At 41.6% G+C, this 22,530-nt stretch overlaps 2 protein-coding genes across 3 annotated transcripts; one reads left to right on the top strand and one right to left on the bottom strand.

Moving 5' to 3' along the window:
* Positions 1-995: 995 nt before the first annotated feature.
* LOC142895676 (von Willebrand factor A domain-containing protein 7-like) lies at positions 996-21,045 on the bottom strand. The gene is made up of 20 exons (XM_076036896.1): positions 20,891-21,045; positions 13,209-13,398; positions 12,775-12,911; positions 12,541-12,685; positions 12,086-12,179; positions 11,790-11,918; positions 11,326-11,512; positions 11,066-11,235; positions 10,839-10,951; positions 10,622-10,738; positions 10,300-10,473; positions 10,088-10,220; positions 9,850-10,002; positions 8,897-8,989; positions 8,482-8,753; positions 8,208-8,341; positions 3,365-3,524; positions 2,935-3,222; positions 2,547-2,840; positions 996-2,455 (listed from the first exon to the last, which is right to left on the bottom strand). The coding sequence occupies exons 2-20, from the start codon at positions 13,389-13,391 to the stop codon at positions 2,075-2,077; spliced, it is 3,357 nt and encodes a 1,118-aa protein (XP_075893011.1). The 5' UTR covers positions 13,392-13,398; positions 20,891-21,045; the 3' UTR covers positions 996-2,074.
* LOC142895684 (prostaglandin D2 receptor 2-like) lies at positions 13,859-18,496 on the top strand. Of its 2 annotated transcripts, none has more exons than XM_076036912.1 (2): positions 13,859-14,070; positions 16,250-18,496. In XM_076036912.1, the coding sequence occupies exon 2, from the start codon at positions 16,257-16,259 to the stop codon at positions 17,526-17,528; it is 1,272 nt and encodes a 423-aa protein (XP_075893027.1). In that variant the 5' UTR covers positions 13,859-14,070; positions 16,250-16,256; the 3' UTR covers positions 17,529-18,496. The 2 variants fall into 2 exon arrangements, with proteins under 2 accessions (XP_075893027.1, XP_075893021.1); XM_076036906.1 differs by lacking the exon at positions 13,859-14,070 and adding an exon at positions 14,502-14,523.
* Positions 21,046-22,530: the final 1,485 nt, after the last annotated feature.

The raw sequence follows: 22,530 nt of genomic DNA, 5'->3' as shown, positions 1-22,530 counted from the left end.
GCCAGAGAAGCTCAGGGCCGCAGAGACTGTTGATATTTTTAAAAGAAAGCTCAAGACGCACCTTTTTAATTTTACTTCTAACTGATTTATTTTATTTATTTATTTATTTATTTCATTTTTATTTTTTTATTTTTTTTTTACGACATTTTAATTTTAATCTGGTTTTTAACTGATTTATCATTCGTTTCATGCATGAAAAGTGCTATATAAATAAAGTTTGATTTGATTTGATTTAATTGTTATTATTAATAGTAATTTGCAGCTACTTCATGACGGCTTGAAGATTCTTCGAAAAATTATCTTGTTATTAGATATAGTTTTAAGTGTTGCCACACTGCTCTCAGAATAGATAGGTTGTATTAATTAATACTCAAGACGGTCTGGAAAACCAAAAGAAAGTGCCTCAGTTAAAAGAGGTAAAGATGACTTTGTAGAGAAACTCGAGCGGGTCGAAAAGGTACAACCACTAAAAGTATCACAACTCATGGTAATTGTTGAAATAAATGCTGCTGCTTTTATTTCTTTGAAGGGCTCCAAATTAATTCAGATTTTTTCCGAAAAGAACAACCATGTTTGACCTTTTGTATGTCAGATCTGCAACAAAGGATGCTTCACAAAATTAGATGCAGAGGCCCACATACGTATGCACACTGGGGAGAAACCGTTCCATTGCAACCTGTGTGAGAAGAAATTCAACAGACAAGTAAATTTAAATATACATTTACGCAGACCTAGTGGGGAAAAAAGGCACTGGTGCTCTTTCTGTGGGAAAGGGTTTTTAGACTTGAATAATCTTAAAAGCCACAAATATATTCACACTGTAGAGAAACCATATTCCTGCCCTCAGTGTCCCAAGAATTTCGCACAATCGGCGTACCTGAAAAAACATTTCAATACTGTGATTTTTGATCCATCTGCTATAGTCACCCACACCAAAATGTCAGAAATAATGACTGTGCCAACAAGTGATGTTTTGGTTTGGTTCTTTTAATTGACGACATGTACAATCTTTGGGTTGCGCCAAGTTAGCAGAGATGCGGTTCAGTGTCACACGGATAAGCATTGTAGCTATGCGGTCAAACAATATAGATAGAATAGCTTAAACCCTCTGAGTAAATGTGTCATAGTAGCATCGTATTATATTGCACAATAGAAATGGTGGTAACATGTTAAAGATGAGCTCTTCTGGCAATACTCAGTTCTTGCAGTTTCCTTTTCTTTATAATTATGGTGGATTACATTTTTGTGAAAAGAGTTGAATTTTTGTATTGTTCGTACGACTGAAAGTAATTTCAGTGTTTGTTTGTTTGTTTGTTTGTTGTTTTTTAAGAAGCACAAATGTAGCAGGTTTAGACTGTTACCCGTTTTACCCACTGAAAGAATCTGCGATGTGTCCATGTTGCACTGTTCCACCTTGTGTGTCTAGCAGAGCATCTAGCACTGCATCTTGACCAGTTCATCCAAGAATGGCAACATTACGTGTTAATCCATGTACACTCAACAACAATATAAATGCATGAACTTGAAGTGGTGAACAAAAATAGAATGTGATGACATCTGCTCAGATTCTTGATGTATTTGTTTATGGAATGATTTGTTGTGTGGAATCCAATACGTCATGTTGAGTTTTGAAATTCTTTGAGATCTTTACAAAATGCACATCTAATTAGGATTACATAATTAATGTAATTTCCTGTATGATCATACACAATGAAGAAGACGTCATCGTCGAAACGCGTTTTTGAATCTTGATGTCTGCCAATGAGATAAATGTTTTTTTGATGGACTGAGTGTTGCTGGCCATTTTTTAATTAGTTGCACCTCTTGTCATTTTGTGGGGTTTGAGAGTGATTGTTTTTTCTACTGAGCAGAATGTTTACAAAAGTATGCAGTGTATTTGGTTTTGAAGAAAAAATGCTGAGTAGGGTATGTTTGACATACTTCATGAGTAGGAAAATCAAGTATTGTGCTAGCTCTGGATTAGTGCCACAGAATGAAGTTTTACTTGTCAAAAAATTGTATTGCTGCATCGTTTACATGTGTGCTTAACCCAGATGTCTGAGCGTGTCAGGCCTCAAAGAAGGCCTATGACTGCTGACATTAGCAAGCATAACCAGAGTGACAACGACAAGCTCAAAGCAGGAGGGCTGGCAGAAGGTACAACTGAATGCTGGAATGTGCCTACATTGCCAGAGTGGTCGACTGCCACGATTTCAACACCCAGTGAACAGCAGGAGGCTTTGTATGTAAGTTGAACCACTGAATCACTCAGGGAGGTGTGTTTAAGGTATCCGTCGCCCACAGTTAAGAGCACCTTCTCAATCCCTGTCCCATTTCTATCAGCAACGTTGGCTGTGAGCTCCCACTGATGAGTTTCACACTGAGACATGTCCATGGGGCAATCATCTGACATCACATTGAGGAGTTCAAAAACCGGAGGAGCTTCATCTGCAACCTAGAATGATAGGACAACAAGGAAAATTGTTTTAAATAAATATTCAGCTTACTGCTGGAGTGCAAATTGCAATGAAAGTGAAGGAACTTACAACAGTGTAGGAACACTTTCCCTCATTGCCAAGTTTATCCACAGCCACAAATTCAACACTTTGGATGCAGCAGGAAGCATTGTAGTGGGCCTGAACAACAGGGGAACTCAGGGTGGTGTGTGATAGGTCACCATCACCCACCCTCAGTGAGATTGACTTTATTCCAGTTCCTTTTCCATCAGTTAGGTTGGCATTAAGCTCCCAATGCTGAGAGTTACACTGAGAGGCATTTTTGGGACAATTGAATGCCTTCACACTAACAATTTCACACATGGGTGGAAGGTCATCTGTGATCTGCACAGAGGCAAAATTGAAAAAAGAAAAAAATAGTTCCATCAATCCTACAGGTATGAAGCAACATTGCAGAAACAGGACTATCGCTACTTACGATTGAGTGAAAGCACTTCCCCACATTGCCAGCCTTATCCACTGCTGAAAAATCAAGGATCGGTGAGCAGCAAGAGGCTGTGTAACTGACTTGAACAGCCGGTGCACCCAGTAACGTGTGTGTGAGGTTTCCACCGCCCTGGCGCAGCGAAACACTGTCAATCCCACTTTCATCTGTAATGTTGGCTGTGAGCTCCCAGTTGTGGCTTCCGCACAGAGACACATCTTGAGGGCATTCATTGGAAGCCACGTTAACCACTTTACAGACGGGTGGAACAAAATCAGTCAACTGGAGAGAAAATCCAAGATTGGAGTTAAAAAAGTCAGCATGAATTTCTCCATAAGAAAACCCAAAGTAAACACGTATTAAATGCTTGGCTCTCGAGATTCAGTCTCTACAACAGTATGTACTCTGAGGTTACTGTGTTTACCTTGGTAACAACTGCAAATCTCAAAACAACAAAATTGGAGTCTTCGCCACTTGATGCCTTTGCTTCAAGAGTCAGCGTGACATCTGTTCCTGAAGGTGTGCTGGGTGGTGGAGTGATGATTAAAGTAGCGTTTGCACGTTCTCCAGTTGTCACTGTAAGACTGCCAGGGAAGACAAACAGTGGTAATTGTTTAACATGACTCAAACCAGTCCACAGCCGTGCTAGTGATTGAGGAGTTGGCTCCAAATATCAATGTGCCAGCACAGTACTGAAGATTTGGTTTCACATTACATGTGAACACACTTTAACTTTAATTAGTACGCTAACATCAAGAATTGTGGGGGGTTTTTTTCATAAAAAAATGTGAACTTGCAAGACCCATTCACACAAATTGCAGCATACACTACATGCAACAATATGTTGTCCTCATAAATGAAATATTAGTTATCGAATAATAGACAAGACATAAAAAACACAATTTTAAAGTTGACATGATGTTTTATGTGTAAGAATAACATCTGTGAGAAAATTGGTAACATCTAAGTTGAAGTGTTTTGGTGTTGCTTTCTACCATTAAACCCCAAAGTAAATTCAGTGGGTTGTAGAACTTTCAGCCCCACTTCAAAGCAGCAAAAAACAACGACATTAACAAAAAAAACTGTGTTGTTTGAAAACAACTGCAACTTTGGTGTGCGCATTTACTCAGACCATGTCGGACAAAGTAGTTTTCACTGGCCCCTTGCCAAATGTTAGGAACGATGAGATGTTTAGCCTCATGTCATCTTTTCACCGTTGGCTGTCAGGGTGCTGTCCCAATAACTCGATGGGCTTCGTAGATAACTGGAAGCCTTTCTGGGGCAAGCCTGGTCTTGTTAGGAGGGACGGCATTCATCCCACCCGGGAAGGTGCAGCTCTCTTATCTAGCAATATAGTTAAAATTTTAGCTTCCACTCACTGATGCTCCAGGGTGGAGACCAGGCAACAGAGTTGTAGTCCTACACGATACTCTGGGCTTCTCTCACTGCCGTCCCCAGCCATTAGTAAGTCCTCGAAGTCCGGCCAGTCTTTTCCAATAGAAGTTGTGTCGTTCCCTCGCACCTCCAAGCCTCTTATACTGTGCAAATCTCCAATCGATTATAGTAACCTAATTCGAATAGATTGTAGAAATAAGGGGGCCCGGTCGGAAGTTGCTCCGGGGTCTCCCACAAACAAAATGGTGAAATGTGGCCTTCTTAAGATTAGGTCTCTACATTCCAAGGCAATTTTAGTTAATGATTTGATTAGTGAACATAATGTTGATATTTTCGGCCTCACAGAGACATGGCTACGTCAAGATGAATATTTTAGTCTTAATGAAGCCACTCCTCCTAGTCTTACTAATACTCATAAGGCTTGTGATAGTGGTCGAGGAGGTGGCGTTGCAGCTATTTATAATTCCAACTTGTTAGTCAATCTCAAGGCTCAATCTATTTATGGTTCATTTGAGAGTTTAACGATGTCTATTTTGCTGTCACCTGATAGACAGGCAGATTCCGTTGAATTCATGGTTGTCTACCGTCCCCCCGGTCCATATTCTTCTTTCTTAGAGTTTTTGTCTACTTTAGCATTGACTAAAGATAAGATCATAGTGATTGGGGATTTTAATATCCACGTTGACATTGAGAGTGACAGTCTGAGTTCTCATTTCAAATCTATCCTCGACTCCTTAGGCTTCCTTCAAGTTGTGAATGTACCAACTCATAAGCATCGTCATACTTTGGATATTGTGCTCACTTTTGGACTTGGCTTGGAGCAGTTGACAATCTTTCCCCGAAATGACCTTTTGTCTGACCACTTTCTGATCACTTTCGGCTAAGCTGACGAGGAGCCATCATTGTGTTGAGCCTTGCGTCCCTATTGGCCTGTCAAGCAATGATTTCTTGATTTTTTTTTTCCAGCAAAAAGTAGAAGATATTAGAACTGAGATTGGGAATTATTTTTCTTCTTTGTCTTCCACTGGTCACATGGCAGATCTTTCTCAACATGGCAACCCCAGTGTTTACTTTGGGAGTTTTCGGCACGTTGGACTCTCTGAACTTGATTCTCTTGTCTCCTCTGCTAAGTCGACCACTAGTCTTTTGGACCCAATTCCAACCAGGCTTCTCAAAGAGGTTTCCCCATTGCTTCGTTGTGTCATTCTTAGAATAATCAATCATTCTCTATCAACAGGTTTTGTCCCTCATGCTTTCAATGTGGCTGTAATCAAGCCTCTGATCAAAAAACCCAATTTGGACTCGAGTGTGCTTTCAAAATATAGGCCAATCTCGAATCTTCCGTTTCTCTCTAAGATCTTAGAAAAAGTTGTTGCTAGGCAGCTTGTGGACTTCTTGAACGACAACAATCTACTTGAGGCTTTTCAGTCAGGCTTCAGAGTTGGTCACAGCACTGAAACTGCATTGCTTAAGGTAAGTAATGATCTCTTGTGTGCATCTGACAGAGGTCTTCTCTCTGTTCTGGTCCTCCTAGATCTCAGTGCAGCATTTGATACAGTTGATCAAATCATTCTTCTTAGGAGATTAGAAGATGCTATTGGCATCAAGGATCGGGTCTTGGACTGGTTTGGATCTTACTTGTCTGACCGTTTTCAGTTTGTTCATGTTCATAATCATTCATCAGAACGTAGGAGGGTTAGTCATGGTGTCCCGCAAGGATCTGTACTTGGGCCACTCCTCTTTAACATCTACATGTCACCTCTTGTTGACATCATTAGAAAGCATAACATCAGTTTCCATTCTTACGCAGATGACACACAGCTGTACTTGTCTTTTGAGGCAAATGAGGCTCATCAGTTGGCCAAATTGGAATCTTGTCTTCGTGATGTCAAAACTTGGATGACACAGAATTTCCTGTTGCTTAATACCGACAAAACTGAGGTCATTGTATTTGGATCGCGAGAGAGTAGGGACAGAGCCTTTGATGGACAAGGTGGTCTTATTTGGTACTACACCCAGTTCTACTGTGATGAACATTGGAGTCACTTTTGATCAGGACCTGACCTTTAATTCTCATATACAGAATGTAGGGAGGTCAGCTTTCTTCCACTTAAGAAACATTGCCAAAATTCGAGGTTTTTTGTCCTTCAAAGACGCAGAAAAAATAATCCATGCTTTTGTTATGTCTAGGCTAGATTACTGTAACTCGGTACTAGCAGGATGCCCAAATTCATCCCTTAGGACATTACAGTTAATCCAAAACTCTGCGGCACGATTGTTACCCGGAACTAGAAGGAGGCAGCATATTACTCCAATATTAGCTTCCTTGCATTGGCTGCCAGTCAAATTTAGAATTGAATTTAAGATTCTAGTTTTAACTTACAAAGCTCTTCATTCTCAGGCTCCTTCTTATATTAGGGAACTAATTGAACTTTATCATCCTCCAAGAGCCCTTCGCTCTGAGGATTCAGGTCTTTTTGTTATCCCAAAAATTTCTAGAGTTAGGTCAGGAGGTAGGTGTTTCAGTTTCCTGGCACCTTTATTTTGGAATCATCTTCCAGCCTCGGTGAGGGGGGCAGACACAGTTAGTTTATTTAGGAGTAGACTTAAGACTTTTCTTTTTCTTAAAGCTTATAGTTAGATTCCATCCACTGTCAGTTAAGCTGCCGTTGGCTTATGCCGTGGAGGGAGATCTTTTGCTCCCATTTCAGGGATCGTTGCTCTGTGCAGGCGGAGCTTCTATCACTCTCCTCACCCAATCAATCTTTGACTCTATCTACTCTGTCCAAACTAGCTCTCATTATGCTTTGTACAGTATGCTCGATATGCATGATACTGCTGCAGTCTCTCTGTCTGACCACTGAGCCAGGAGCTGGATTGTGCTGTCCTGGGGGTCTTGGTGTCATCGCTTTGTCCCACCACCACGCCTAAGACCTGGACTTGTCCTATCGGCAGATTGTTCATCGAGCTAGGCTCTTGCCTTCCAAAGTATGGACAATTACAGCCCACGAGGACAGCAGAATTATTTCCTATTCTTTATATCTATATCCATTTTGTGAATGGCTGGTTGGTGTATCTGTTTTTCACTCTGTCCTGTCTGCCACCCTGGCTCACTCTGCTCCTTTCTCTCTTTCTCTGTCTCTCCTCTATTATTGTATTTCACCCCAACTACTCATAGGCAGATGATGGCCCTCTGGAGTCTGGTTCTGCCCTAGGTTTCTTCCCACTGGGGAGTTTTTCCCAGCCACATCTTGCTTGCTCCGGGGGCTCGGTTGGTTCTCTCTGATTGTATAAAGCGCTTTGAGACGGCATTGGTTGTGATTTAGTGCTGTACAAATAAAGTGTTTTTATTATTATTATTATTATTATTATTATTATTATTATTACTATTATTATATACATAGATATATATGCAAATAATATATATGTATATGTATATATATATATATATATATATTTATATATATGTATGTGTGTGTATATGTATATGCAAACATACATATATATATGTATATATATATATATATATATATATACATATATATATATATATATATGTATATATACATATATATGAATATATGTATATATATGTATATATATATATATATATATTTATATATATATATGTATATATATATATATATATACATATGTATATATATATATATATATATATATATATATATATATATATATACATATATATATATGTATATATATATATATATATAAATATATATATATATATATATATATATATATATATATATATATATATATATATATATATATATATATATATATATATATATATATATACATACATATATATATATACAAGGTAACTTGTTCTACATGTTTCTACTCACCTTTTCTGGTAATCCATAATAAAATCTTCGTCATTTTTGGCATTAATTGTATATTCACCACCAGAGCCTGTTGTGAAGACAGTGAACGGAAGCGTGAAAGCTTTTCCTGGTTCAAGATTGCTCTTAACTGCAGCCTAGTGGGAAATTGAAAAGGGGGGGGGGACAATTTAGCCTTTGTTTTTTTTATACATATGTAAAGCGAAAAATCACCTTATGAGATGTCCGCATATGATCTAAGCATCTACATATGCAAAATATCAACCAAGAGACCAACCTGGACATTGACTTTGGAGATGGACATCTGGGTTGTTGATTGCCTTTGGAATTCAGTGTTTGATATTCTTTCAGTCCCTTTCAGAGACAAGACAAATTCCCCAGCCGGAACTGCATCCACAGTTACCAAGAGTTCTCCATTGCCCATGTCAGTAATTTTGCTTTTGCTAACTGTTTCAGGGCCAGATACAATTACTAAGCCAACATCACTGATGTCCAGGGAGGATGGACCTCTCCTTCCAATTATTGAGAGCATCACCATGACAGGTTGACCTATGGGTTTTCAAAGCAAAGAAGTTAATTGTGGTAAAAGTTACACAAGCAATGAGAATCTTGTGTGGCTGTGCTGTTCACCAGCAGTCGTTATGCATTTGTCTATACCAAGAATGAACTTTGCTATACACGATGTACTAAACCTGAGAGTGGACGCCCGCTGATGACTGCATAACTGGAGTGGGGCCCTTCAAAGCGTTCCACAAAGTCATAGATAAAGGTAATCATGCTCTGTCCTGGAAAGAACAAATAAACACTTGGAGTGAGTCAACGCTGAAAAGTAGCTGATCTGGGGGTCTTACTTCTGAGTCAACAAGTCTGAGCACAACCCTTCCACAATAGATGGAAACGGTTTGTATGCGGTGGCCAGAAAGAAGGAAAATGAAAATATAAAATCTAACAAAAAACATTTTTTTTACACTTTAGTTTAGATCTTAACTTATAATAGTAATTTTCAACCTTTGACAGAGTTTATCCTTGATAAGAACTGCACTGTGCATTTCTCCTAATGTGAAAAATAATCACAGAAGTAAAAGCAGGCTTCCTAGTTGTTTTGCAGTCTTAAGCATTTTCTCTACCCACATGTAAAAACACTGAAGGGAAATTTCCAGGTTAGCGTAATGACAACTTGGATAATGCATACACACAATAAGTAGCCAAGTAGGAAGTGATACCATCAATTTCAGGCTGCATTCTAAATTCTAATTAATTTGTTATTTTTGGCAAATGAATTTGTAGTGTTTCCAGAAAAGAAATACAATGGGAAGGTTTATACATTCTGAAGCATTAGCAGAGTACCAGGCTCCTGGGTACTCAATCAGCAGAATGATGTGAAAATACACTGACTTGGCTGACACATAAGAATCATTTATGTTTTTTTTATCATCATTAATTATGAATGCAAATGAAAACGCTGCATTCCAGGAAATTTGTCAGCAAGGAGTGTGAGAACAGCCAACCCACTCAGTATTTTTTCACGTTTTAGTTTGGCAATTTATTGGTATTTTAGGACACAAAATATGAATCATATTTTATAATAAAGTAATGATAGCCTTTTGTCCAGTCCCTGCTACAAACCACACTAGCCCAATCTCACCTGTGATCTTCAGAGTGTAGGGTTGCCCTGAATTTATGTTGATTTGCCATTTTCCTGACTGCCGGTCAGATCTGAGACGAATTCTTCTGAGGTTGCCCACAGTTTGTATTGTCCCCAGATCACCACTGGCCTGGTTGTGGCCTTGGCTCACACCTGAGATAAAACCGGTAAGCATATTTGAATTGAGTGTCTAGTTGTTTTTGTTTTTGTTTGTTTCAACGCAATAGTGATTTTCTACCTGCAGGGTTGGTTAGGGTGAAAGCAATTGATGTTCCTGTGATGTAGATGGTTACATTTTTCAGAGATTCATCCAGCAAGAAGGGGAAGGTCTCTTCTTTCCCAGGGTTCCTGTCTCGCTGAAGAACTGTTACCTGAACACCAAGGGTAATGTTGGTTTCTATTTTTGGTACTGATTTATAAAATTAAAATATGAAAAAAAAACAGTCCTACCAAAGCTGACGTGGATGTGTCAAGGATGATGTCTGTGGCCTGAGGCAGCTGACCTTTCGACACCTGAATGACCTGGCCTCCAGAGGCCAAAGCCATGTCTTTGTAATCCTGAAGCCTGCCAATACTGAGGGAACGTCGGCGTCTACCAAATATGCTGGTCAGGAAGAAGGACACCTGCAGAAATGTATAGACAGACAGATTGTACTTCCTAGTCCCTAACGTTAAAAGATAAATTGAATAAATTGGGGGAGGGCCTGGTGGGAGGGGGAGGCAGGCAGTAAGCTTGATGACAGTGATTTTGAAGATATCGGATAATATTTACCACTGACTTGGTGGTCCTCATTAGAGCAATAACAGTGTCCTTGAGATGAATGTCTTTCGCTTGAGCATCAGTAAAAACATAGATGCTAGAATACTTGGGAGCACCAGTGAGAGCCAACTGCAACAAACACAAACTTTGTCATCTTAATGTGTTTTTTTGTTTGTTTGTTGAGTGGAGTTACCATAAATCTAACAATATTATTCTTTATAGTTTGTACCTGGAGGCCTGATAGGCTCATCTCAGGTGCATCGCCTCCTCCGTCTGGTTTGATATCAGCAATTTTCTTTTTAATCTCCTCAGCATCTGTTGTCCTGTATAGAGGTCCAAACTCTGCATATAAATCACAGAGAATGATGAGGAGCATTCAGGTGTTGTTGGCTGCACATTGATCATTCAAACAACATTTTCCACAACATGATGATAAATCTAAAGTATTTTTCTTACCTGGGTCATTAAAGGGCACGAGGATATATTCAGATGGCTCATCCTGTGTTCCCTTTTTGCTGTCAATGATTTCATTAATGACTTCGCGAGCTTCAGCGATGTCGTCTCCCATACTGCCAGTGGTGTCAATCACAAAGCACACAACAGAGGAGCGGGCTATCCCAACCAATCTGTGAAAAAATGACAGCAAGGGACAGTTGATGCAAATATGAACAATTGGGTCATAAAGCAGGGCAGGTTTTTGTATCCAAACAAGATACCTGAGAAATCCATTGTGCCCAACAGCTGCACGAATGTCCTCCAGAAGCTCTTCGGTGGCAGTTATAGCTAGATTCACTGCTAGACTGTGGAATGCCCCATTATCTGCATGGCGCTCATCTTTGCTGATGCCTCCACGAGGAATTACTGTGCTGGTCATGTCACCTGCACCTCCATGGCTGCATTTTCCTGGTGCAGGACAGAGGAAACGGGTCAATATTCACCATTCACAGCAGCGCTTATTAGCATTTCAGTGAGATTAAATGAAAGGCAACTGGTCTGGTTTTTGGTTGCCTTTAAATTAATCTTCAAGACTACGATGACCTCAACGACTGAGAACCTTCACAGACGGTACAGAGCAGTACTCAGCAGAAACAAATTTGAATGCAATCTATCAGTATTTTAAAATCAGTATTTGGTGAGAAATATGATTCAGTGGAAAGACAGCAGTGTTTGCCATTGATACCTTGGGGCTTTTCATCAGAGAAGATTCCCATGTAGCCTGACGTCAGCATCTGCTCCGCCAGGATGTTTGGGAGGATGGGATTGGGGCAATTGCCACTGGCACAGTCGCTACAAGTGGCTGTTTCAGCATCTATGCAAGCACAAAAGCAGTTGAACATATACAATCAGAGTGGAGAAAGCACAGCACTGCAGGATGAGACTTGTGTTACCAGGCATACAGGCCGTCAACAGAGACCAAGTAACTGTGTTGAGTGGTGGCAATTACACAGTAGTAGCAATTACTTGATGCTCACAAACCTGCCATGTTTTCCAGAGGCAGATCAGGCCTAATGAGGTTGATGTACGTGTCAGTGTATCCCAGCTCCACCCAGTTACTGTGGCTGTAGAAGTCCTGATAAGAACAGAGAATGATATGGAGCTATGACATCATCATGTCCATATTCTGCACACAACATGGCATGAACTTTCAGTATGTTATATCCCATTTATATCTGACCTTCACAAACCATTTTTTTTTATTAAATATACATTCATGACTGTTTGCCACAGCATGTTCTTCTCTCGCACTGTCAGATTCAGATTTCTAATAGCGCCGTGTGATAGTGTTGTAGGAAATAAGCTCAGAATTTATTCCAAAATTAAGATGGATTTTTTTTAAAAAAATCACTTCATATCAGAGAACATCTGTGTAATTTTGACAAACTTTCCCTTTAATCAGGCTTTACCCATTTCCTTCACTCTGATGTTCTTACCTGTAATGTATGGAGGACTCTCCCCAGTGTTTCCCTGGCAGCCTGGAAGTTCTCCTCTTTGATGTTAGCCTTAATGACTCCCAGGCCCTGGGTGATCAGGGCTCGTCCTTCAATGAAGGCCTCGGAGTTAAAGTGATGTGGAGCACTGAAAGATATTTTGTTGTTACCTGGCATAGAAGATAGTACAGTAGTAGGCCACACAAATGGCATTGACTGATGTACCAGCTGACCAACCTGTCAGCAAAATCTCGGTCTACCAGTCCATTCTGAGAATAAATTTCCTGTAGAGCTGTGTGAAACTTGGCACCAGACACTTCACCTGTTGCTGTGGGGCCGAGACAGGCCGAGACCAACTCCTCGGGGGATGGACCCTTTAGTAGAATGGCGGTACATAAAAAGCTAAATAATTAAAAGCTTAGAAAACAAAAATAGAAACCGCTCGGAGCAAATTCTCAGATCTGATTTAGAAATTTAACTAAGCTAGAATGTAAATTCATAAGAAGTAAAGCAAAAGTATCTCAGTGGGTATTAAAAGCAACTTTAATGTTAATTTTGTTTTTCATATTTAATGCTGCCAATGATGTTGCAGCAACCCTGAATAATATAGTGCACATCTGTTGGTGTGGCGATGTTTGTTCTTTGTATTCTGTGAGAATCTTGCATCTTACCGTTGGCTCAAACTCATGACCACTATCTTCCACAACATCACGACACGTCTCCCTCACTATCTCCAGCAGAGCCGTTCCTGTGATGCTAATATGGGTTGAAGTGCCCCCGCCAATGGGGACAAAGGCCTCTGTGCATCTTGATAATGTTAAAGTGAGCAGGGCAAAGCCCAGCATTGGCATCATGATTAATCTGGAACACACAAAAAAAAGTTATGTTAAGTAAATGTTAAGCAGCTGAAGATGGTGGGAGGTGGGAGCATTTTAATGTATTTTGGTTATGAAAATGTTTAAGTTTTGTTCGTTTTTCATCCTGACCTTTGGTATGATTTTTGAGTTATGTTCTTCCCTTTAATTAGTAATAGTGTCAGAAATGTAGTTTGTCATATCACCAATTTAGTGTGTGTGTGTGTGTGTGTGTGTGTGTGTGTGTGTGTGTGTGTGTGTGTGTGTGAGGAGAGGGCTGGGGTAGGGGTCCTGGGGGTTTTGTTAATGGCCTTTGGAAAAATAACAATAGTCAACGTCAGGCTCGCTGCACTTCTTCATAGCCAACAGTTCAACTGTTCAAAGTTTGCGCGCATGCGTAAACAACACACACACACACACACACAACACACGCACACACACACACGCACACACACGCACACACACTGCCCTCCTTTGGAAATGTGTGAGACTGCACCGTTGAGGAAGGTGACAGGTTTGAAGGGGTGGAGACTCGTCCAGTCGTGTCTCACGTGTTTCCCCTATAACGGCAGAAGATGAGAGTCAGGCAGTGCAAAGAAGACAAAGAGCAACACAGACTGTAATTGCGAGGACGACAACCGACTCTGTTGCTTCTGCCTGGACTTGACTGAGGATCCAAGTGAGTATTGCTCATCCTCTGGTTGTGAATTGAATTGATCCTACATATATCAGACTCTCGGCTTTAGAATAGCTATTACAAGACATCTATGCATGTTACCATAGTGTTGACCTGTAAGGCTACCTAATTGTTCTTGTTAGTAGTAATTTATTGTTGTACGGCCTAAAGATACTTCGAAAATTTTTCTTGTGATTAGTTATAGTTTTAAGTGTTGCCACAGTGCTCTCAGAATAGATATGTTATATGAATTATATTTGTATGCACCTGCATATTATATGCAGCTTTGCAATTCACTAAAAAGTCTCTTGCTGCTGCAGAGGTTTGCTCAATCAGTGTAAGAAAACCAGCTGATACACAGAAGGTAGAAGTCATGTCTATTGAAAGATGTGCATTAAACTCTAAGACTGTACTCTCTGTTTTCACTTCATTACCAAACATTTGCAACTAAATCTGGTAAGTTGGAAATGACAGCTTTGCAATAAATCCCACCTTGTTGATTTACTTTAATTTTCTAGTGTTTACGGCCTTGCTCACTCCCCCTCAGTAATTCTGGAGGTAGCCTTTTTACAATGCAGTTTCTAATATATCGTTCCATTTGCCTGATTCTTCTAAATGTGAGCAGACCAAATATTAGTTTGCCCGTTTACTTGGTTCAAGTGGGAAAATCAAACGCAGCAGCAAGCAAAGGTGCATGTGAGGGACAGCTGCAGTATTATCAACATAACCAGTCTTCCTCTGGTCTGTATAAGGCACTGAAATCAGTCCCAGCACCAATCAACGGTAGCGGTGAGGTGCTGCACTGAGCTTAGCTTCAGGTTGCAGGCGGCAATCCAACCACTTACATCTGAAGAATTTCATGTACGCACGACGACGCCAGTCAACCACCTTTATGCAACTTGGGGTGACATCAGTGCTTTCGTAGATAGCGTTGCTCATGTGTCTGTGTTCGTGTTCAGACACGGAGTTGTGTTTAGCTCAGCGATCCAGCCTGCATAGCTGTGACTAAGTCTGTTCTCCATGACTGTGTTCTTCCAATACATCAAGCCATTATTGGATGTACCACATCTTTAACAGGGCTAATTCTGGTACACAAGTATTTGGCCCTACACAAAGTGACTTAAAAATGGTTTCATAAGGAATTACACAGGCAGTTAAAAAAAAATATATAGAAAAAAAAGTTCATGTCTCACACTTGAAATCACTCAACAGTTGGCAGGGTCATCAGTGGATTACTGTAATTTACAGCCACTGCAAACAATCCAGTCCAACATGTTGGCATATATCAAACAAATCTGCTCTCTAGCACATTGTGTTACTGGCAGAGAACATAGAGGGACACGGAAACACTGGAACCATGTGATTGCTGACTAAAATGGCCTTTGTATCGATAGAGACCAGTTATTTACTCAAAGGTATGAATAAATCACACTCAGCGTGCAGGGTAGACGGTCATAATTTATGCAAAGTTTTCATCTCAGTTAATATCAGGCTGATTGACACTAAAACAAACAGTAATCCACTGAACAGTGTACAGCATGAGTCATCTGCGGCGCTTAACAAAGTATTTGCGGTTGTTGGTATGTTGTCAGACCACACGAACAAGCTTTGGCACATTGTTCTTTACAAACCAACACTCTAGAGAGACTGGTCACACACTTCTTTTGTTTATTTTCTTATTTGATTCACGACAAATGTCCACTCATAAAAGTGACATTCTTGCACCTGCATAGTTAGGCAGCGGGTTTCACATAATACATATTTTAAGAAAAAAAGATGCATGTTCATTGCTTGTTGCTTGTGTGCATTGATGTGTAACATGAGTGTGTTGTGCAGCTGTGCAGGCTAAAGAGCAGGATATAATTTTAAGATAAGTAATAGTTCCTCAAAATGTTGTTTCCTTATCGGCAGTTCCCACACTGTTGTGCATTCATACCTTATCTTAGGTATTGCTTTTTGTGGCACACTTAGCATCAGATAGCTTTACGAGTTGAGCAACAGCGATTCGTAAACCAGACGTCTCGTTTCGGTCAGAGACACTGGCAGTGTTGATATTCTGTCTGTCAGCTGACCTTAAATGGAAAGAAGGCTTTCGCTCTCAAACAAGACTAAACGTGTGACTAACTGAACTCAGATTTCAATCAGATATCCATCTGTTTTTTCTCCCCAACCCTCCACTCAGCGAGCTGATGTCAAACGCAACCATGGCATTGTGCCCCGTGCTGCAGGTCATGACGAACCACAGCCTCAACAACAACACCGAGGCTAACATGCTGGTGGTTGGCTTCCATGGTCTGGTCTCCTGCCTGGGGATCCTCGAGAACGCACTCATCCTTTGGGTGGTGGGCTTCCGGCTGCAGCACCGCACCGTGGCTTCCGTTTGGGTGCTCAACCTGGCCATGTCCGACTTCCTGGCCACCCTGACGCTGCCCCTCTTCACCTACTATTTTTACTCCTCACACAGCTGGGAACTGGGCAGCCCCCTCTGCAAAACTCAGGCCTCCATCTTTTTCCTCAATACGTTCGTGTCCGCCTTCCTGCTTGCCGCCATTTCACTGGACCGCTGCCTCCTGGCGGCCAAACCGGTGTGGTGCCAGAACCACCGCACCGTGGCCGGAGCGTGGAAGGTGTGCGCAGCGGGCTGGCTGTGGGCAGCGATGAACACAATCCCTTACTTCATTTATCGCTCGGTGACTGTGAGAGGGGACGGCAGGAAGCTTTGCTACCACAACTTTGCCCTGTATTCAACCCCCGGCGACACTCTCAGAGACTGCAACGTGAGGCAGACGGCTACAGCCGTCTCCAAGTTACTCCTCGCATTTCTGTTCCCCCTAATGGTGATTGCTGGGAGCTACGTCCACATTGGCCTCACCCTGAGGAGCAGAAGCAGGAGGAGGATGCAGAACGCCAGCACACCCGCTGACGTGCTCTTGTTAAATGAAAGCGGAGCGCCAACGAAAACCCCTCCCACCATGAAAAGCGTGAAAATCTGTCTCAAGTCTTTGTCGCCCACTCCGTCCCCGTCACAACCCCCGCCCTCGCCGAGTCACGCCCGTCCAAGTCCTCTGTCCAAAAGTTTCACCAGGATGGTGACGTTTGTCATCGCAGCCTTTGTGCTGTGCTGGGCTCCCTACCACATCTTCTGCATCCTCGAAGTGACGGCGCAGTTCTCCATCACGAACCTCGACCTGGTAGAGGTGGGACTCCCGATAGCTACAACCTTTGCGTTCTTAAACCCGGTGCTGAACCCCATCCTGTACGCTTTCAGCTGCCCCAACTTCTGCGTAAGAATACGGCAGAGCGTGGGAACCGTGTTTGACGGTCTAGTGGAGGAGGGAGGGGGGCTGCTGATGGTCACAGGGAGGAGTCTCAAGGGGCACATGAAGCGTAAATGCAGCCGGGAAGCCGGCCTGGGGACGTCGGGGTCACCTAATGGTTTGTGCGCATCCCCGATTTCCTAGAGCAGCGGTCGGCAACCTTCACTATTAAAAGAGCCATCTCGCTCCATCTGCCATCAAATAACATTCACCCGGAGCCGGAGCCGAGGCTGTGGGGATTTTTGCAACTTTCTCTCGGCGTGAGTTCGGGGAGAAAGCCAATGCGCATGTTATTTGGCAGCAATAAAAATAAAGTATTCCTTTGGAAATCAAACGGTGATTGTCGTTTGGACCAATGTTACAATATCTGATATTCAGGTCGCAAAATGCAGCAGGGTTATCGGAGTGCAATTTGCGCTTCTGACTCATCGGGTGACACATTTCTGGGTGTTTCTGCGCCTGCATATCATTAGCACATACACTTCTGTGGATAGGATATAAAGATGGCGGAGATAGTAAGTAAGTAACTCAAAGCAGAAGTTCAACTTCGTCTCCTATCTCTCTCTCGCTTTTCTTTACACGCTCGGTTTCAAAAAATGTCCTCTCCTTGTAAATGAGGCCATAAAATGGCTTAAATGTATTTCCATGTTATTAGGTTGTTGTTTTGTTTTGCTTTGTTTTTCAACGCTAAAGGGAGCCTCTGCAGAGGCGCAGAAGAGCCACATGTGGCTCCAGGGCCGCGGAAAACCGACCCTTGTCCTTGAGGTTGGAAACTGAGGTGGAGGAAAGAATGGGAAGATGGAGGACCGATGGCGTTGTCAAAGGAGATTTGAAATCTAGCGTCTGGAACTGGTTAGCATGTTTTGTTTTATTTTTATTGAGAGGGTCCTTCTTAAACCTCACTTAGGTTCAAGCTTGCCAATAAAAAGTAGACACACCACAGCTATTCAACATGTTGCCATCTTTGTTGAAAGAATTTTGACTTTCTTTTTATAACTTTCTGTGTTTATTTGTTTACTGCTACGTTTTTGTTGAATTTTGTTTTGTTGTGCATATACTGCCAACAGGTTTATGTAACTTCAGTATCAAAAAGTAAATCTTTCACAAACTAACATGACTCTGCCTATTATTTTATTTAATTGTATAGTTGTGACAGTGGCGGTCCTGTCACTATGCGTCCAATAGATAATGCGCCCTGGCTACTTGGCCAAGGGGATATCCCTTTGCCCGAATGGTTAAGCGTGCATGGCCATTACCCAGGAGTCTGGGGTCGAAGCCCGCCTGGGCCCTCTGCGCCTTGCAACATAGTTTAACCCTTTTTTGAGTGTAAGTTGAGTAATATGATCTCATTATCATTGTAACTGTTTGTGTGGCCTAAAATAAAGCTGCCTTTTAAATTGCTTCAAACCAAATTGCTTTTGGAATTGGTGGAAGACAGTGGAATATGAAATTCAAACTCCAAGCACCAGAGGGCAGTACACCACTAGACCAGTCATATGCTTGACTGGTCTTGAGATCAAAACCTTCAATATGAAGTGTTGAAAACGGGGCCGCCTCTCTGAGTGATTGGATTTACCATGTGACAGCCACTTTCATTGACACATTCATAACAACTGTCTGGTTCAATCACATTGAATTGGAACACAAGCGTGCATGTGCATGCGCGCGCTCACACAACACGCATACACATACAGAGAAAGAGAAAAAAAGGTAGCGAGGCTGAGGTGTAATATAGGCCACGGCAGTGTAGGATTACTGTGGAGGTAATTGTAATTTGTAGAGCATATCAGAGAGTGGAGACTCAGAATATAGAGACAAAGCAGGATTAGACCGTAACGGGTCACACTGACATACAGAGCTCCACTTTTCTCACCGCCATTCACTAACAGCAGATAATCTTCCTCTACACCCTGAACCCCTCTCTCGCTCCCAACACTCTCTTTATTCACATATTCCTCTGTGTACACTGTCGCAATAAAGGGATGCAGTGACACTAGAAAAAGCTCACCGAATTATGAGTCAGACAGGACAAAGACGAGAGAGGCAAGGGAGGTATTGTCATCGTAAGGTGGCGCAAACCCAGTTTCACACTCCAGTCCTACAGATGTGAAACAAAAACGTTTAAATTCCCCTTTTGGCTGTGAAAGTGTGTTTTAAGCAAGAGTAGCAACTGTAGTTTTAGCTCTACTATAAAGGAGAAATTCCTCTGTCAAACACTTGTAACGGTCAAATCATATTGGATGTTTGTCCTGCCCAGTTTGAATTTATAATGACACGTTTTACATCATCTGCCATTTTCGCGCTTAGTTTCTACACCAGGTATTCTCCACATCTCAAGGAAAACCAAATGGCAAAAGAAGCGCTGCAAAACTCAAATAAAAAAATAAAAAATAAAAGCTGATTGAAGGAAAAGGCAAAGACTTGGAAAGTGACAATCTGCCTGCCACATTCAAGCAAACTGACCACATGAGAATAGCAGCCTTGCTCAGCTAGGACTCGTGCTAAACCAGCCTTGAGTCAGCCATCCTTTTTTTAATCCATTCATCTTTCTATGTTTTAATCTTCTAATAAACTGCCACTAGTTCACACACTAACCGCGGGAGCAGCAACTGTTGTTTCTGTGTTTTTGTATGGTCTGTGGTGTGTGGATTGTGTTTGTGTTCAGAGCTCCTTGGATTACTGCCTTCATGCCTCCCATGCCTCTATCTTTTTTATAAGAAAAAAAAATGACTTGTTGAGGGCGTCAAAGAAATGAAATCATGCAGACAAGATGAATGAGCTGGATTCCCAAAGTCTGCCATGGAAAGTGTGGATTTCACAACTCAACCCAGGCCTTTAAATTCTATCGTCACATATTGAGTTTTCTTATCTCAACTTTAAGACCTCGAGCCAAGACTTCCAGGATTCAGCAGGAACTTTATGAGAATGTCTCTGACACACGTCAGTGCAGTGTGTACAGATGTGGCCCAGATTAGCGATATGATGACTGAAGACATGTTAAAACACATCAACGAGGATGAAGACGGAGAAAAACAGAAGGAGGACGGCGAGGACACTGCCGGTGAAGAGCGGAGTGAGATGGAGGGAATCAGTGGGGATTACATAATTTGCTAGAAGAAACATTTGGTACCGAGTGGGGATAAGGAAAGAGGAAGAGCAGGAGCACGTGGAGGGAGTGTGGTTTAGTGCTGCTTTTAAAGGGTTTAATGCACTGCTGCAGTACTTATAGGTGACAGATGCCCAGCAGGAAATTAAAGCGTTTGGCACGGCACGCATGGGAGCGGAACTGCACTCGATAGAGAGAACACGTCTCAATTATTAAATGTTAACAGGAAAATGTAAAGTGTTTATTATTTTATTGTATTGTTCACTTTATTAAATAAAAAGGAAAAACACGGAAGAGTATTAGTAATAAAATGTATCACTGCATAGTGGCTCTGTGCACTTTTTGATAAAACATTAGATAAATATACAAAAAACAATCAGTATCTGTGTCTCACTCCTACCGTTTGTTTGCTGCCTGGACCGGAGGGGCTTTGGGTTTTGGCTGAAAGTTGTGCGAGTGCCCTGCATTTCACAATCATGCGTTCTTTTCTTTGCTTTTTTGCTTATTTTTTTCAAGGGGGCGGGATAACGCAGTTGTTTGTCTCAATCTGTGAGACAGTCCTCAGTTTTCTTCCACATGCTGTGACATGCTTTTTCTCTCTCTCTTTTTTTGCCTGTGGTTTGTTCACACAGCTCAGTTCAAAATTTGGGAATTTCACTAATCTGTTAAACACTGAGACTCATTCATTCATTCATCTTCCATACCCGGTTACTCAGCTCAGGGTCACGGGGGTCTGCTGGAGCCTATCCCAGCTGTCATAGGGCGAAGGCAGGGTGACACCCTGGACGAGTTGCCAGTTCATCGCAGGCCCACATAAAAACAGACAACCATTCACACTCACACTCACACTCACACGCACACGCACACTCACACGCACACTCACACGCACACTCACACGCACACTCACACGCACACCTACGGACAATTCAGAGCGTTCAATTGACCTCGCATGCATGGTTTTGGAGTGTGGGAGGAAGCCAGAGACCCTGAAGAGAACCCACGCAGACACGGGGAGAACATGCAAACTCCACACAGAAAGGTCCCAGGCCCGGAATAGAACTCACAACCTTCTTGCTGTGAGGCGGCAGCGCTAACCACTGCGCCACCGTGTCGCCCCCACTGAGACTCATTATTTTCAAATACCCTAATGACTTGTGTTGCTTTTTAAGGAGCAAGAAATAAAATAATAACATTCAGCCCACAAATAAATTAATAAAAGTGTATACTCGGAGTACAATAGAAGTGATGTTTTTTTTTTTTTTCTACCTTAGAACGGTCTGACAGATGCCCTAAACACAAAATACACTGTCGAAACGGGCTTCCTAAGACACCAGGTTTGCTTAAAATTTTACACACTGGGCCTTTAAAATCTTTTTTTGTGTGGAAGCTGACAGATTCAGTTAAATCCTTGCAAAAAATAATTGGGAGAGGACAAGTCAAGTGCAGAATGAGAAACTGAAAAAAAAATCCAAGGCGACTATGTTTTATATTTGAAATGACTTCATTGGATGAAGTTACCACAGTTCCAAATGATATATTAATTTTTGTGTACAGATGGTTGTTCCTACAAAGGAGATAACAATCTACCCAAACAATAAATCATATGTGACCAAGGATATAAAAGAGGTAATAAATGAAAAGAAAACAGCTTTCATAAACAAAGATTTCGGTGCACTTAAACTGACAGAAAAAAAGCTAAAAACTAAAATGAGGCAGGCAAAATTGGCACATAGACAACGACTGGAGGATGCGTTTAATACCAATAATCACAAAAAGGCGTGGGACACTATGAAATCTATGACAGGAATGTCATCCCCAACCAAACCTATTTGTGACAGATAATGAACTAGGCTTTGCCAATGAACTAAATACTTTCTTTGCCAGATTCAAATCATTGGACAATTCCTCAAAGTGCACTGAACTCTTGAAGGCTGTAACACCTGCCCCCTCAGACAAAATTACAATCGCTGAAGAGGATGTTAGGCAAGTGTTTCAGTGTACGAATACAAGGAAGGCTAATGGGCCGGATGAATGCAGTGC

This window comes from Nelusetta ayraudi, unplaced genomic scaffold, assembly GCF_046127955.1.
Source record: "Nelusetta ayraudi isolate G7.1 ecotype Tasmania unplaced genomic scaffold, CSIRO-AGI_Nayr_v1 ptg000004l, whole genome shotgun sequence".
Lineage (NCBI taxonomy): Eukaryota > Metazoa > Chordata > Actinopteri > Tetraodontiformes > Monacanthidae > Nelusetta > Nelusetta ayraudi.
Note: the sequence above shows the minus strand (reverse complement) of the source record. Positions and strands in the feature narration are given on the sequence as shown.